The sequence below is a fragment of the Poeciliopsis prolifica genome, unplaced genomic scaffold (assembly GCF_027474105.1).
Source record: "Poeciliopsis prolifica strain line A6 unplaced genomic scaffold, Auburn_PproV2 SCAFFOLD013, whole genome shotgun sequence".
NCBI lineage: Eukaryota > Metazoa > Chordata > Actinopteri > Cyprinodontiformes > Poeciliidae > Poeciliopsis > Poeciliopsis prolifica.
In genome coordinates, this window is record NW_026562388.1 from 2,930,180 (window position 1) to 2,945,102 (window position 14,923).

At 40.6% G+C, this 14,923-nt stretch overlaps 1 protein-coding gene across 4 annotated transcripts in view; it reads right to left on the reverse strand.

Annotated features, from left to right (window-relative positions):
- Positions 1-1,887: 1,887 nt before the first annotated feature.
- Positions 1,888-14,923, reverse strand: part of ppp2r3a (protein phosphatase 2, regulatory subunit B'', alpha) — a 62,166-nt gene continuing 49,130 nt past the window's right edge. Inside the window, exons 1-13 of one of the 4 annotated variants that reach the window (XM_055038226.1) lie at positions 11,991-13,517; positions 11,673-11,915; positions 10,032-10,316; positions 9,151-9,254; positions 8,918-9,020; positions 8,735-8,809; positions 6,820-7,063; positions 6,675-6,723; positions 6,500-6,589; positions 6,216-6,391; positions 6,020-6,138; positions 5,577-5,683; positions 1,888-4,803 (exon numbers count right to left, since the gene is read on the reverse strand). In XM_055038226.1, the coding sequence (XP_054894201.1) occupies positions 4,707-4,803; positions 5,577-5,683; positions 6,020-6,138; positions 6,216-6,391; positions 6,500-6,589; positions 6,675-6,723; positions 6,820-7,063; positions 8,735-8,809; positions 8,918-9,020; positions 9,151-9,254; positions 10,032-10,316; positions 11,673-11,813 (1,590 nt within the window). In that variant the 5' untranslated portion in view covers positions 11,814-11,915; positions 11,991-13,517 and the 3' untranslated portion in view covers positions 1,888-4,706. The other 3 variants (XM_055038225.1, XM_055038223.1, XM_055038224.1) reach the window with 3 other exon arrangements.

Sequence of the window (14,923 nt, forward strand, 5' to 3'; positions counted from 1 at the left end):
AAGTCTGCTTCTACACCTGCAGAAAGAGATCAATAAAGAGAGGAATCGAGAAACTACAGTGACAAATACCAACAATGTCACTGAAAATTACAGAGTACTAATTACTATTGTTACTTCGAAATGTATTTAGTGATCCACCAAGGCAGGAAGGCCCAGTGTCTTTAGGGGTTCCTAAACCTTTGATATCTTTTTTATTGAACCACTCATTGTCTGGCATTCATCAGGGACGATTATTGGAATCCGAAACTCTCTGCGACTGAGTCACTTTGTTGAATCATTTCCAGTTGCTGCTCTTTTCCAGAACCTTTCCAGACAGCTGAATCCAAACCTCATGGTTCTTATATCACAAGTATGTGCAAAACAAGGTCAGCCCTCTGCCTTCTTGGTAAGTCTAAGCTGGCCAAGTATATCTTTCTGTCCCCCTTGCTCTTTTCTTGATTTGATGAATTGATTGCAGACGCTTCCCTGCCCCTTTCTCATGCGTTTCCCAAATAGCATGTGTATAGTTTAGTGTTCTGCCTCTATCTGTGCCTGTTTTCCCTCTGCCAACATTGTGATGTGCTATTTCTTACAGATTACCTTCCACGTGTGACATCAGAGTGGGGTGACATCACTTTATCACGTCGCTGTGTGGGTGCCAGCGATCATGTCTGTGGAATGTCTGTGACTCCAGGAGGTGGTACAGGGATCTGGTTGGTTAATTGTTTCGCCCCTGACATTTACGAAAAAACAATCACGAGTGCCATTTTTTAAACAATGAGCAGTCAACTCTGACCTTCAAATGGGAGGCAAATTGCTCATGTGCAAATCACAGCATGGCGGCATGCCAGCTATTACAGCATTCTTGGAACAATTGTTGCTTTCAGAACAATAAGGCCTCAGAAGATAATCCTGCTTACAGTCAGTCTGAGTGATAAGCCTTATTAGAGGCATTATTCCCCATTTCAACAAAACTTCAGCAACAGATTTACTGCTATCTAGTGGAAAAGTTTCAAATTGCAAGAAAATCTGCACTTCTACGTGTTAAGACCTAAAAATGTTTCACAATTAAAGGATTAGAGCAATGATAATCTTTAGACTGAGTGTCCCTTTGTTGGAACTACCATATGTTCAGACGAACATGTGGTAGTTGTCTTCTGACAACTAGGTGCCCCATCCTGGTGACAGTCCATGTCACCTGGATGTGAGGTGGACTGCAGGCCTTGATCCATTTCTTGCATTGTTCCAGACTCCATTTGGGTTTTGGCAAATGTAATAGATTGCATTCCGCCTTCTACACGGCTGTCAGGATAACGTGTAACCTACTGACAATGTTTGATCATGCCGTCAAAGAAATCTCTGTGACGGCAGCTCCTTAGCGATGATGAACTCTAGTAATGTTGACGGAGGTTGAGTTCCTCCAGATTGGGGACATGTACTTCGGGACAACCCGTGACGCCTGATTGGTCAGTTGCTTACAAAAACCTCCAGAATAATTGACAGGCGGGTTGGTTCATATTAACTGCGACCACTATGCAAGTGAAGTTTGCAATGCTTTAGATGTTTCCCAATTGTTTTTAGTACAGCTCTTGGGAACTTTCACTCATTTTCCATGTTTTTGATTATTATTTGTGGATAATGGCAGTTTGTGTGCTTTGCTAAAGACCCAAAGGTTTAGAAGTGGTTTTGTAATCATTTCCAGGCTTGAAGGTGTCTGTGACTTTGTCATCACTGTCGGGGTATTATAAGTTGTTTTTTGAGATTTTTGTGTGTGTGTGTGTGTGTGTGTGCTGTCAGATATCTTCCATTGGTCTGGGTATTCACCCCATGTGTAACTTTTATGTCTTTCTAAATGCATGAGAACTTTTGTGTGCATGTGTGTGTGGAGAAAATAAAAAGTACAAGATGGACTAATGAAGCAGCTTTATTGAAAATGTCTTAACCATAAACGTCAGATAAAGGCAGCATAAGAAAAGAGAAAGAAAGTCAGCAAGTAAGAAAGCAGGAAAGAACAAAAAGCATGCCAACACAATATGCAACAATGAACATCCTTCCGTCTTCTCTGTACAAGAGGAAGAGTGTCACAATAAAAGTCCTTCCAGCCTCTGTCCTTACAGAGATATAACGCTAAAGTCCTGCATGGCTTCTTTCGTTTTGTGATGCGTCACATTTGAGCACCGGGACACATTGCATAGAACAGAAATGTGAAGAAGTATAGCAACCCTCTTCTTTTTACATACAGAGTGGGTGTGTATGAGAAAGAACTTTTAAAGGTTTCTGTTTGTGTGATTGTCAGAATGGCGAAAACGGAGGATTTCATCTAATTCTAGTGATAAAAACTCCACAAATCTAACAAGCTAACAAACACACATCTACCATAATTTACCCCCCTCCCTCCCAAGCCACACAGTGGCACAAATCATGACAGGTCATAAAATGATCAGGCTTATCACAGCTCAAATGGCTTAATGGCTTATATTATAATAGTTTTAAAGTACAGTTTAATACAGAAGATAGATTTACAATTGGTATAAAGCAGAATTAGAGAGTTTAAGGTAGACACTGTAAATCTTTACAGCTCTTAATCCCTTTGAATACAAACTGTGTACAACAAGAGGAGGTATGTAGCAGTGAATCTGAGACAAGACCAGATCTACTCCTGATTTTTTTTAAAAAAAGTAATAAAAACCTGTGCAATGCAAAGCTATTCAGCACAACCTTAATGGCAACACCAAGCAAGCGCTCCTAAAACACACTTTCCCGTCAGTGATTTGTAAGCCTTCACATGGTGCTAGCTTAGGTAGACACAGGCACATGTCCACGTGAGTGAAGCGCAAGTAAATAATGTCATTTAAACTGATTTTTTTTTAAATTAAGGACTTATTATAATTGTTGTTTAGTTACAATCCAGATTGGTTTGTCCTGGAGGGCAAAGCGAACAGCTAGTCCAAGAGGGGCTGAGACCAAAGCAGACTATTGTAGTCAATTCTGTTGTTTCTGTGTGCTTCATTCAGAAAGTTCAATTGTGACTCACTGCCTCCAACAATTTCATGAGTTGGTTTGTAAAAAACAATCCAGTAGAAATAGGATAACAGTCTCAAGAAGAAAACAAACAAACAAACTGCTATTCAGTTTGTGACACTTAAGTTTTTTCATTGTCAATTTGGTCCTAGTTGCTAGTTTCAACCTTCAGTTTCAATTAATCTGGATTTTTCTGAAATCAGGAGAGTTATTTACAGACTTTAGCTCCTGATAGAACCTCAGTTTAAAATGTTTAACCATCCCTTTAAAACAAATCATTCAAAAAAAAGAGCACCATCAGGAATTTTTCCTCAATTTGTGTGATTTGAGTTACTGGGACAAGATGTCAGAAAAGCTAAGTTACGTTGTGCATGTTATGTTCAATAGGGCAAAAGCCACTAACAGCATAGTGTAGGCTGAAATGTCAACAAAAGAACAGTATGTTCTGCATGAAATAAATTCATAGTTTTAACTGCAAAGTGTTTTTGTCTTACAAGAAGTATGGAAATCATAAAGGTTAGTCACTATTCACCGCACATGTGAGTGGTGACTTACAACAACTGGACAAAAAAAATGCTTAACAGACAGCTGTTCAACAAGGTGAATGAAATTGTAAAGTAAAAAAAAAAAAATCATTTTTATACCCTTTAACCTATTTTAATAACTAATAATACTGGGCTTTGCCTGTGCTTGGGGACAGGAGACATTAGCTGTTAGATAAAGCATATTAGAGATATAAAAGTGTAAAAATAAAGAAAAAAATGCTGAAGGAGACCTGCAGGAGAGACACATATCCTAAAATAAAATATACTGTTTGCATTATCACAGAGGTGACACGTGGAAATGTTTGGACAACCCTACCAGAGAGGCTGGAAGCACACTTCCTTTCATGTGCGTCTTTCCTCAATGTCATCTGAAATGCAGGGATTGAATGTTACAGTCCGTGACGTCAAACGGGGGGAGTGCGGGAGAGGATGAGCTGCTCCGGCAGTGAAGGGGACCGGACCACCGACACGGAAAGTAAAAACCAAGTCGTCCTGAACCGTGCAGTAGCCAATGCTGGCCACAGAGAGGAGATGGTGTTGCGATCATCCCCGAACTGTTACATGACCTCTCCCCGAGGGGACTCGAGTGTTAACAACTTCCTTTACCAGAAACGCAGCGACAAACTGCACACGCAGCATGTTCCTGAGGGCCGGGTCTGTGCGTACGTCACAGGGAGGAGAGCGCTGTTGATCCTCAGTGGCTTTAACAACTTTAAAGAGCTCTCAGCTAAAAGTTTTTCTGCGTCGGTCTACCTTTGGCACAGCAACGGCAAAACTTAAAAAAATAAAAAAACAAGAAAAGAAAAGAAAACAGATTGTCTTTTGGCATAATTGTCAGTAGAGAATTCACAAAGAAGTTTTTTTTCTGTTTGTTTTTACAGTTAAGTAGTTTTCTCCCAGTCTCCGGCGAGCTTATCAAGCAGTTCTTTTTCTCTCCACTGTCACCATCTGTCTTCTCAAATGGATCAAGGAGCAGAGATATTGTGCTGCCCATGTGTGTGAATGCATAGTTGCGCCACGCACACAGTAAAACAGAAGTGTACATACACAAACACATTCATAAACTCCTTCCTGAGAGGAGCCAGGAAGTCCCTCTCTTTCCATTTTAGATCCTATGTTTCACCCGCAACCCAGATGCCCAGCAGTCCCACGAAAAGAGATTTATGCCGACAGGTCGGATATGACCAGTTTTTCCATCTTATTCCCAATCTCTCCTGGGACTTGAAGCTCCTCAGATTCATAGTCGTCATCAAATGTCCTGAAAACAAACAAAAAGCAAGTCATGCTGTTACACTTGCAAATATTTAATTGTAAGTAGTTAATATGATCGATGCATTTGAAGAGTTTTGATATTTGGTTATTTTACAACCACAAACTTTCATGTTTTCTTATTGGGATTTTTACTTTTTTTTTTAACTGACCAACACAAAGTCTATTGTGATTGTGAAAGGAAAGTAATTTTTCTCAAAATACAAAATCTAAAAATTGTATTTACTTATATCTTATTTTTTGGCACTACTGGCCTTTGTTGAGTTGTAAATTGACAGGAAAGTCAGGTGGTGACGAGGCAGAACACACAATTTGATTATTGTGTATTTACAAATCATTTATAAATATCTGTACAAGCTTGCCCATTCTTTTCAGCAAAATGTGCCCAAGCTGAGCCAGACTGGATGAACAACATCTGTGAACATAAATAGCCTTTCTTCTAGAATTGCCCGTTATTTTGGCTCCATCTTATCATCAACTTTAACCCACTTCCATGTCCAGGCTAAAGAGAATAGATGATGAGTTTTGAGAGGTTCGTCATCCGACTGTGGTGATTTGTTCCACACGGTTCGACGTGTCCCCAAAATGTTTGTGTCAAACTGCAAACTGTGTTTCTTGTGGGTTTCTTAAACAAAAACAAGAATTGTGTTGATCTATTACATAAAATCCCCTTTATTTATGGTTGTAATTTGGCCAAATGTGACAAGGTTTAGAGGGTATAAATTATTTCTAAAGGTACTATCTGCAAGTGTTGGTGTTTACCCTTCATGGAGCTGTTCGTTTGCAGTTTCCTCTGCTACCAGTATCTCGTATTCCTCTGCAGCATATTTATCCCAGTCAGATGGCTCAGGACCTTCGCTGTCAATGTCCTGAAACACATTTTTTGTTTTTTCATTATTTAAGTTTTTTTCTTCAGCCACAAAATAAATACAGCTAATTTTCAAGAGTCATGTAAGGACAAATCATGAATAGATTAATCCGGAAGATGCTGTAAGAGTTATTTACTAATATTTCTTATTTATTATCACCTATATTACTGAAAATCCAGCAACCTATTATTCAGCGATAGAAGAAGAGAACCTTACCGTCAGGAAATGTTGGTAAAATTTCAATCAACTCTGGTAAAACTCAGGTTTTTTATTGTTACATTTGCTCCTGAGATTTTATTTAAAATCCTATTGCACACAAGAAATACAAGTCGCCACCTTTTGCACTGCAAATGGATCTCTCTGCTCGTGGTCCAGGTATTTCTCCAGATTGAAGAATGTGTCGAAGAATATGTGAGCCATCCGGCAGCGCTTCAGATCGCTCAGGGTTATCTTACCTGGAGGAAAGGCATTTGTGTGTTTAATGCAAAATCAGTGTGTGACTCTCAGATGAAGAAAGCTAAAGATATTAAACCTGGATTCTCAGGCTTGACCAAGTCAAGCATTTGGCAGAGCAAGTCCTGGAAGGGCAGCGGTTCGATGCCCATCCTCTCCATCCTCTCACACTGCTCCTCATAAAAGTATTCCAACTCAAACATGGAGAGAACGCCGTCGCCATCGACGTCCATGCAGCGATACCAGTACTCGATGCTGCCGAGACAAACGGGAGAGAGGTTGTCTGTGTTTGCGTTTCTGAGAGTGACTGCAAACTTGTAAAACAGATGGTGAGTCACGGTTGGCCGAGCAGCTGCGCAATACCTGGTTGGGTTTTTCTTGTCCTCCTCAGATAAGAGGAACCAGACAAACTCAGCGTAGCTCATCCTGCCTTCTCTCTGCACTGCGTTCCCCCTGGAGACAAAACAGACAGAGCCGTTCGCCATCGATCGCCACATTCGTGTTGAAGTAATCGGCTCCTCTGTGTGTTTTCACTCACCGGGTTACAGCACCGGAAAACAACCTGTCGATGATTCTGTTTGAGGATGCTGTCAAAAGGGTGAGAAATAATTTGAAGAAAAATGAACAAATGTGACTGAACACATCATAAGAGATCGCCGCATTTAACTGCAAGTTGTTCTTACCGTGGTCATTGTATCTCGACAGGTCCTTGGGGTCAATGTAGAGGTCGTGGTCGGTGTCCAGCTCCCAGAACTTGCAGTAGATAACGTAGAAGTGTTCATAGGAGAAGTAGTCGGTGATCTGGTTGATGTCATCCTCTTCTTCCAGGAGGGCCAGAGTCTGCAGGAAGTTGCTCCTGCGCAGCTCTGTCATGGTGACGCGGCCCGTCCAGGAGCGGTTCACCACATAAAATATCCGCTGGATAACCTGTGGCAGGCAGAGAGGAAAGATGAGTAAATTCACCGGAAACACACCATTTGTAAGATCTAAGTTATTAAAGTTTATTGACATGGCGAAACTATAGACTGCTATAATTCTTTACAAAGTCAAAAACAATTAGAGGAAATTTCTTAAAAATTGTGTAAGTTTAAGAAGCAAATGTATAAGTTAAAGGGAGAAGCGCAGTTTAAAATATACCAATACAGAACAACGAGATAATATTTTTGTGTGTCAAACTGTGGAATCATTTGAATATTGAACTTAGACAATATTCACACATAAAACTGTTCATATTGTTATGCAAGCATAATGCTGGAAAAGCTGGATATAATATATAATATTCAGTTATTGTTGGTGCTTTTGTTGCTGATGCTGATGATGTACGAGAATCTTTTAGGCAAACAGACAATGGCCCAAAAAGATAAAATATCAATTTTATTACCCATTTGAAAGTGACAATTTGATTTGCTTTCACTGGGGATTAAATTCAACAATGAAACAATGGGAATAATAATAAAAAAAACTAAGCATCTACATCAATCTTTAATAGCAGAAAAAATGCAACAACAACAAAAAAATCATGTTGCTTTAAAGATGGTTCCCTCTCCAAATTGGACAGGAGATCAGCTCACAATTTAAACCAGGGGTCACACTTCGCTCAACAAAGAGTGGGTCAGGAATCATTTCCTGGTAAATCAACCTCCCAGAGTTGCTAATGTCTTCTACAGAAGTGGATCAGCTGATGCACAGGAATGGCCTTAAAATGGACATGTGTCGGGCCGAGGGCCTCGGCTGCAAATGGGGCTGTGGGCGGCTTCATTTCCATGATGTCACGGCATGCCAATGCATTCTACGCTTCTCCACACGTCGACACGACAAAACCTCGACTTCAGAGGCACGTGTTGCAGCTGCTCCAGTTAGCATTGGTGAGCGCGCTCCTTCTAATGTTACACAGCAGATGTTCACAGGAACAGCTCTGCTGGCAACAAAGGACAGCTTACTGGTATCAGAAACGTAATTCACCAGATTTTATTAAAATGAAACATCGTAACGTCATAACTTAGAGGACAACCAGTAACTGTCATCATCTCAACCACATTGTTTTCTTAAAATGTAAAATGAGTGCATTCTTCACGGACTGCTCATTGCTGTAAGTACTCTCTTAGTCACATTTATTGGCACTCCTAACCCTCTCGCACAAAAATTATGAACAATTCAACCCCACTTTAAGTGGAGTGTATTTATTTTGTGTGAAAAAAAATTGTTATAAGCAAAATCACCAACAGTACAGCTATTCTTCATCGTGTAAAATAATTCAAAAGTGATTATGAAACATATGTTTCACTTTTTATTTTTTAAATTTTATGTTTTCTATAATAATTCAGACTGTTCCTGACTCAGTATTTAAGAATTTGAGGTTCTTAACGCTGATTTTAAAATACAGCACACTAAATTGCACTATGAATAAGTGGCAGATATTTTAATCAATGGACCAAAAAAGAAAAAAGAAAAAAAAAACAGGAAGAAATGGAGGAAGGACATGAGAATTTGTCTAACAATCAGAAAGCTTTACGGTAAAACTTTCTGATTTAAAATAAATACCAAAACACATATTCTGAATAACAGCTAATTTATCTTTCCATTATTTTGGTCATTTACCGTAGTAATGTAGCGCGAGTGAAATTCAGGGGCATCCTTCAAAAACGTGAGTCCAGGGTGTGTGTCCACAATGTCCTATAAACCAAAGACAAATAGTTGTAGACAGAAGAGACATTTCATGCTTTAAAGAAACACACCGCAGCACTGGACCGTGTAACAAGCAAGAGTTTAGATGGCCCCTACTTGGAGAAGAGGAATGAAGTCTTCCTGTTCCAAATACGTAAGCCCAGGTTTAGATAGCAGATAAATAAACCTCGATGAATCATCATGGCAACTGTGTAGCAACCTGCAGAAGAGAAGACAGGAGTATGTTGGGGAGATCTGATTTCAGAACCTGAGGGGAGTCAAAATGTGGAGGTTTCTGTTTAAAAAAAAAAAAAACACAAAACAGAAGAACTAAAACCAGGCATCCTTACTTCCTCCATGTTGCAACAAATGAGTGAACCGACACAAAGCCTGTCCTCTCACCACCAGCAGCGTAGAACATGGCTGCCTTCCAGTAAAGCGGACATCCACACACCTGAGCAGAGACACGGACAAAACAGTCACGACTGTACAACAAAAAGTCATAGAAATGGTATAACATAGAGTAAAGGTTGTGCATAATTGCTAAGTAGAAGGAAAGAAGCACTTCTGTCCTTAGTGACTATTCACTAATCCACTAGTCCTTAGTGACTATTCACTAATCCAGTGAATAGTCAGGATAACTTTAGCTGCAGTAAACAACAGGAGGTCTTTTACGGCATGTTTCCACGATCTAGAACAGCGGTAGGGTCTCCACGGCTGCTCATATGTCACTAAGAATGGCAAAAAATATTTGGTTTAAAATTACTTCTTACTAAAAAAATAATAATTAAAAGGGCAATTTTCTATTTATTATGAAATTTTGCAGAATTTCCATAAGAGAATTACAACAATTGTGCAAGAGGTTACTTTTTTGTTTACTGTTTTATTAGGTCATAAACTAACTGCTGTTAATTTTTTTTTCTTCATTTTTTATACAAGTGGAATTAAAGGGAATATAATTACTCTTTTTTTTGTTAACACCCTGTAGAAATGTGTTGATATGTTTTTGAAAAGGTTGTGTATATTTTGCAGCTGTAGACAATTTATATTTAGTAGAACTGTGGTCAAAATTGGCTTTTTAAGTTGTAAAAGTTGACCTTAAAACAGAAATATTTTTCCTTTCTTCTTTGGAAAATAGCTCAAGGTTTATCATACTGGATGAAGTATCTTTTTTTTTCGTTGCTTTTTCTTCCATAAAGCAGCGTAACTTAAACCGCATGTAACTGCTGACCTTTGCAATCTTGCCCATTTCATAAATGTCAGCCTTCTCCTCCTCGAACTCGGCGAAGGCCGTCTCTATGGCAGCGATGGTTGCGTCGTGGTTGGCAGTCGGGCCCAGGGCAGGGAGCCCACGAGGGTAGTAGAACCTGGGAATGTTAACGGCAGGAGGAGGGGGAGTGATGATCACCGGCGCTGGAGGAGGGCTTGGCGAACGTGGCGTGGGGGGCGGAGAAGCTGTGGTTGCGGGCGGCGCTGGAGGAGGTGTTCCCGGCTTCTTTTCCAGTTTGGGCTGGAGCTATGGCGATTAAGAGGAAATCAGGCCTGGGAACAAAGGGTTAGGACGCTGTGCATGTCACATGTGGTGTTCATATTTTTGGATCTTTTTAGTGAAAAACTAGAGTTTTTGAAAAGTAGCACCACATAGAGGCACGAATCAGCTTCCTGAAGCGAAAGTGTTGATGGATCGTAAGGAAACACGACAACCTTAGGCCTGTGACACACATGGAAATTTCCAGTGAACAATAATAAATATCTAACATACTTGTTTGGCAATCAGTTAGTCACTGCAAAACATTTTAACTGTGGTGGTGGCAGGAACAGTTCCAAGTGGTGCAACACTGCAGAAGTCAACATAATGCAGGACAGACATTTCCTAACTGCAAATTCTCAAACTCCAATAAAGCAACAGAAAACAGACGGCTGTTAAAATGAAGGTAATTTTTAGGAGCCAACGTAAAAACTCAGACCTGCACTAATCAGTCAAAAATCAGTCGTCCTCCAGGGGTTGGCGCTCGTGTGTGATCAGTCGAGCAAATACTGAAAAAAAATTATGTAATTAAATCAACTGATTGAATTATTAAATGGTACACTAAGAGTTCCCATCATTTACAGTCAACACCACTTTTTAGTTCAATAAACAATACATAGATGTTTGAGAATATGCTGGAATTCCTTTGTTGTCTGGCACAACAGTGTTCTGTGTACATCTGTGAACATTTCAGTATGAACAAGAGAAAAAAAATTAACAGACTAATCTGATCGAGGCAATATGTACCCTAATTATTGGGTATCTATTGGCTCACAAAAGTTTAATCAAGAAAACCCATTTTATTCTCTGTTTGCCTGCCAAACCTAAGCAGAGCGGTTCTTACGAGAGCATTATATAGAATTTGAGTAAAAGACATAATTTATACTAGGTCTTTTAATCCTCATACTGGCAGTGAGAGAACATGTTGCACCAGGGTGGAATGAAAAGATACAGATTTCCCAGTGTTACTGACTCTGCTGCTTATGAAATCTCCAGGCAGACCTCAGTGGAGTCCTGTCTTGGGCCTCTGTCCCGTCTGTATTGAGCAGGACAGCTGGAGCTGTGCTTACCTTCAAAGTGTTCATTCTATCGCTCTATTCCTGCAACCCCCTGCACTATAAATACACCACCAATACCTGTCTCAAAATAGTTTTGCCGTCCATGGCATGTAACTCTGTGTCTAAGAGCAACAAGATGCGACTCCTGTATCTGTACGTCTTTAACGCACCACCAGGTCTGTCTTTTACGTGATGAACAAACGATTAAATGGGTGACAGTCCAACCTCCATGCATTCTCTTTGCACTCCTTGCACGGCGTTTGTGCTGACTGTTGAACCGACTGACCTGTTGCTGTTGGAAAGACTTGAGCCTCTTTTTGAACCGTGAGGGCAGGACAAAGTCACACCCCCTGGCCAGAAAAGCCAGTTCCCCCCTCAGGTCAGGGTCCCGCCGTAGCGAGGCCTCTTTGTCCTCCTTGATCATCATGGTGGAGGCCGATGCTTGTTACTCCTCTATGAGATACAGCCACTGATGCGGCTACAGATGAAGTGGCTTGCCCAGAAATTAAACTACTTTGCGTAACTGTAACTGTAATGGAAGAGCTTACTCAGGAGCCAAAACAGACATGCAATCCGTCAATATTTCCTTTAGGCAACTACTTACACTTCAAAAAGCTATGTCCTATGCACTCCCCTTGACCAGACAAAGTTTAAAAGCTGCGTTCTGTAGAGCGGTATTCCATTAATGAATCTGAGTAAGGAGGCGTTCCTCAGGCGTCCCGTACCACAAAAAGGTTTGAAGCAACATGATAGTATGCTCCTTTATCTGCAGCTGCAACCCCAAAACACAGCTTCTGTTCTGGGTAGAAACCTGTCAGCTGTCCCCATGTCAGCTTTGGATGTGTGCATTAGAGGTAGCCTGACTGGTGCCTGCTGCTCCAAGCTGGGCTCTGACAAGCTGCGGTGAGAAACATGAGCCATGTCGGGGTCTGGTGATACACACTCGCGCGTGCACAAACACGCAGTGAACTGTCTGTCCTGAGCGTTGGGGCAGTGGGTGGGTCAGGGGCTGCAAACATGTTGTATATCTGTGAGTTATGTTTTGCAGGAACTGGGTCCTCCTCAGTTCCTGCTCGGGACTAAAGTTAGCCAGTAGGAAGCTACAACTCAAAGTGATTGAAATAATTCTACAGCAGACAGGAAGCGTCTCTTTAAACTGCGGGATCAGTAAGCTGAAATATTTTCATAGACGTAATTCGAGATGAAGTGATGAATCAGCGGGAGAAGCAGCTGTCGAGAAGAAGTTTATTCCTCAGAGGGAGAAGTTAAAGAGGGCCTTTAGATATTTACCTAGAATACCAAAATCTGCTCTCAGTTGTCACTTAAGCTGTAAATAATTATTCTCTGTTAGGTAGCTGATGAATTAAACAATGTGAAATTGAATGGTCCGTATTAGCATTCCTTCTTACTACATGCATCCTTTAGCGTACTACAAATACATTTATAATCACTCATACATACCCTCACACATTTAGCTGAACTAATTGGCCAATTAAGCCAAATGTGTGTTAAATCTTCTCTTTTGTTGCCAGCAAGTGGCGTGTCCTGTTGAAAGAGTGCCAGCTTTCTTTATTCGGCATCATAAGAAGGCCTGTGAAAGCAGGTAGGAAACATGGCCTCACACCCCATTGCCTGATGTTCTCTCCAAACCCCGTTTTGGTGATGGAGAGTTGAGATTTAAAGTCCTGTGACCGAAGTTTGGCAACAAAGAATCAGTGAGAAAGCTGATCAGTAAGATCGATCTGTTCCTGGGTTCTAAAAGCCTGCAACAAAATACTGCGAGAGTGAAGGTGGAGAAAGCTGTTCCTGAAGCTCTGGAGAGGACAGACCTGATCCACAGAAACTACCGGAGTGACATGTTCACAGGAAAAACTGCAGTCTAAAACCTCAACTCTACAGAGATCTTTGAACGGTGCGTCAATGAGGGATGTTCAACGGTGGGGCCTGACTTTAGAGATGCAGGGATGCAGGAAAGGGGGGGGGAAAAGGGGACTAAAGCAAACATGTCAGACCATCACACGATTTAACCCTGCATAGGATAGTGTTGATCCTGGAGCCCTTCCCAACAGTGAATGGGAACTAGGCAAGAGGAATGTTTGACAAATGACCAAACAAAAACTGTGCTTCCATTTTGAACGTGCTCAAAACGTACTCAATACTCTGCTAATGTCGAAAAAACAACATTTTGCAACTGTAGTATTGCTGTTAAATGAGAAACGCAATCAAAATCGCACGAGTAAGTTTGCTCACGCAATAAGTCATTAAGAAAACATGCCTCACCATCATCCTCCTATCACTCTTGTCCTCCTTTTTGTATTTTCCGCCAGTAGTAACAGCCGGTAATTGATCACATGACTCGTGTTTAAAATGCAGTTTTGCAAAATACATAGTTTTCAATATAGCTGGAAAGTCACCTCATCCTAGCTCTGTAACTTTTTACTGAAAAACTTGATTTTTTCATAATTCCAATTTGCGCACTTACACAGTCAATGTAAGCACAGCTACTGACAACACCACTCTTCAGTGTGGAAGTTGTTACTCAGATCATGAGTGAAAGCTGTGTATTTTCGGTATCAGTGAAGAAAAGAAAAGAAAAAAAATATGTCACAAAACAGAAAAGCTACTTGAAGATTCTAGACAGAAAACTGTTTGTGAAGAGGCTAATCAGCTCCTGACTGGACTTGATGTGTAATTCAGCGTTCACAATGGCACACATTCTGACAATGGCGTCCATTCAGGTTACCAGTTAATTGGAACAGAGCAACAGATCCACAGCATCATGAGTCTCCCTCCTTACATAATGGGATGTTTAAACCCACCTGCAGTCCAGTTAAAGTCTCTGTAAATCCAACATGTTTGTTTGTGATAGCAGGATAGAAAAGGTTGTTTTTTTTCATGCAATACTTCATCGATCCAAGGTTTTTTTTGGACGCTTGGTGACCAAAAAGAGGCCACTCTTTTCTGCACTTCTCTTGCAGGGCATTTAATAAAATGTTTTCTTCCTCCCTTATAGTCATGTGGTGGCAATGTGAAATTGAACACACGGTCTCCTCCTGCCTAGTGGCGAGTTCATCTGTGTCAGTTAAATGTATGATTATTAGGGGGAACGATCTCTGTATCACCAGTGATTTTGGTAAAAGATTTATTTAATTCCCCTGACTGAATGATGAATTGTCATACAATTTCACCAGAGGTAACAGTCAATAGCAAATAATGTCATTTCAATGTTTTCATAAAATGACAGACAGCAAAAACTGTCTGTTAGTTGCCAATACAGTAACAAGGTGGCAAAAATTTATTTTCCCCAACGAAAAGCTGAGAAGTCATTTAAAGCAATACCAATCTGAAGCCTTAATGAAGTGAGACAGGAGATTCTTCTGGACTTTTTTAATAAATTCTTGTGGCAAACCTGATTCAAACACATGGACAGCAACTGAATACGATAGCAGAGAAAGTAAGGTCAAGTACAGACTGTTGTGCAGATCTCTTTCAGGGCAACACAAGCTGGAAATCTAGCCCCCTCTAGTGATACAGAGG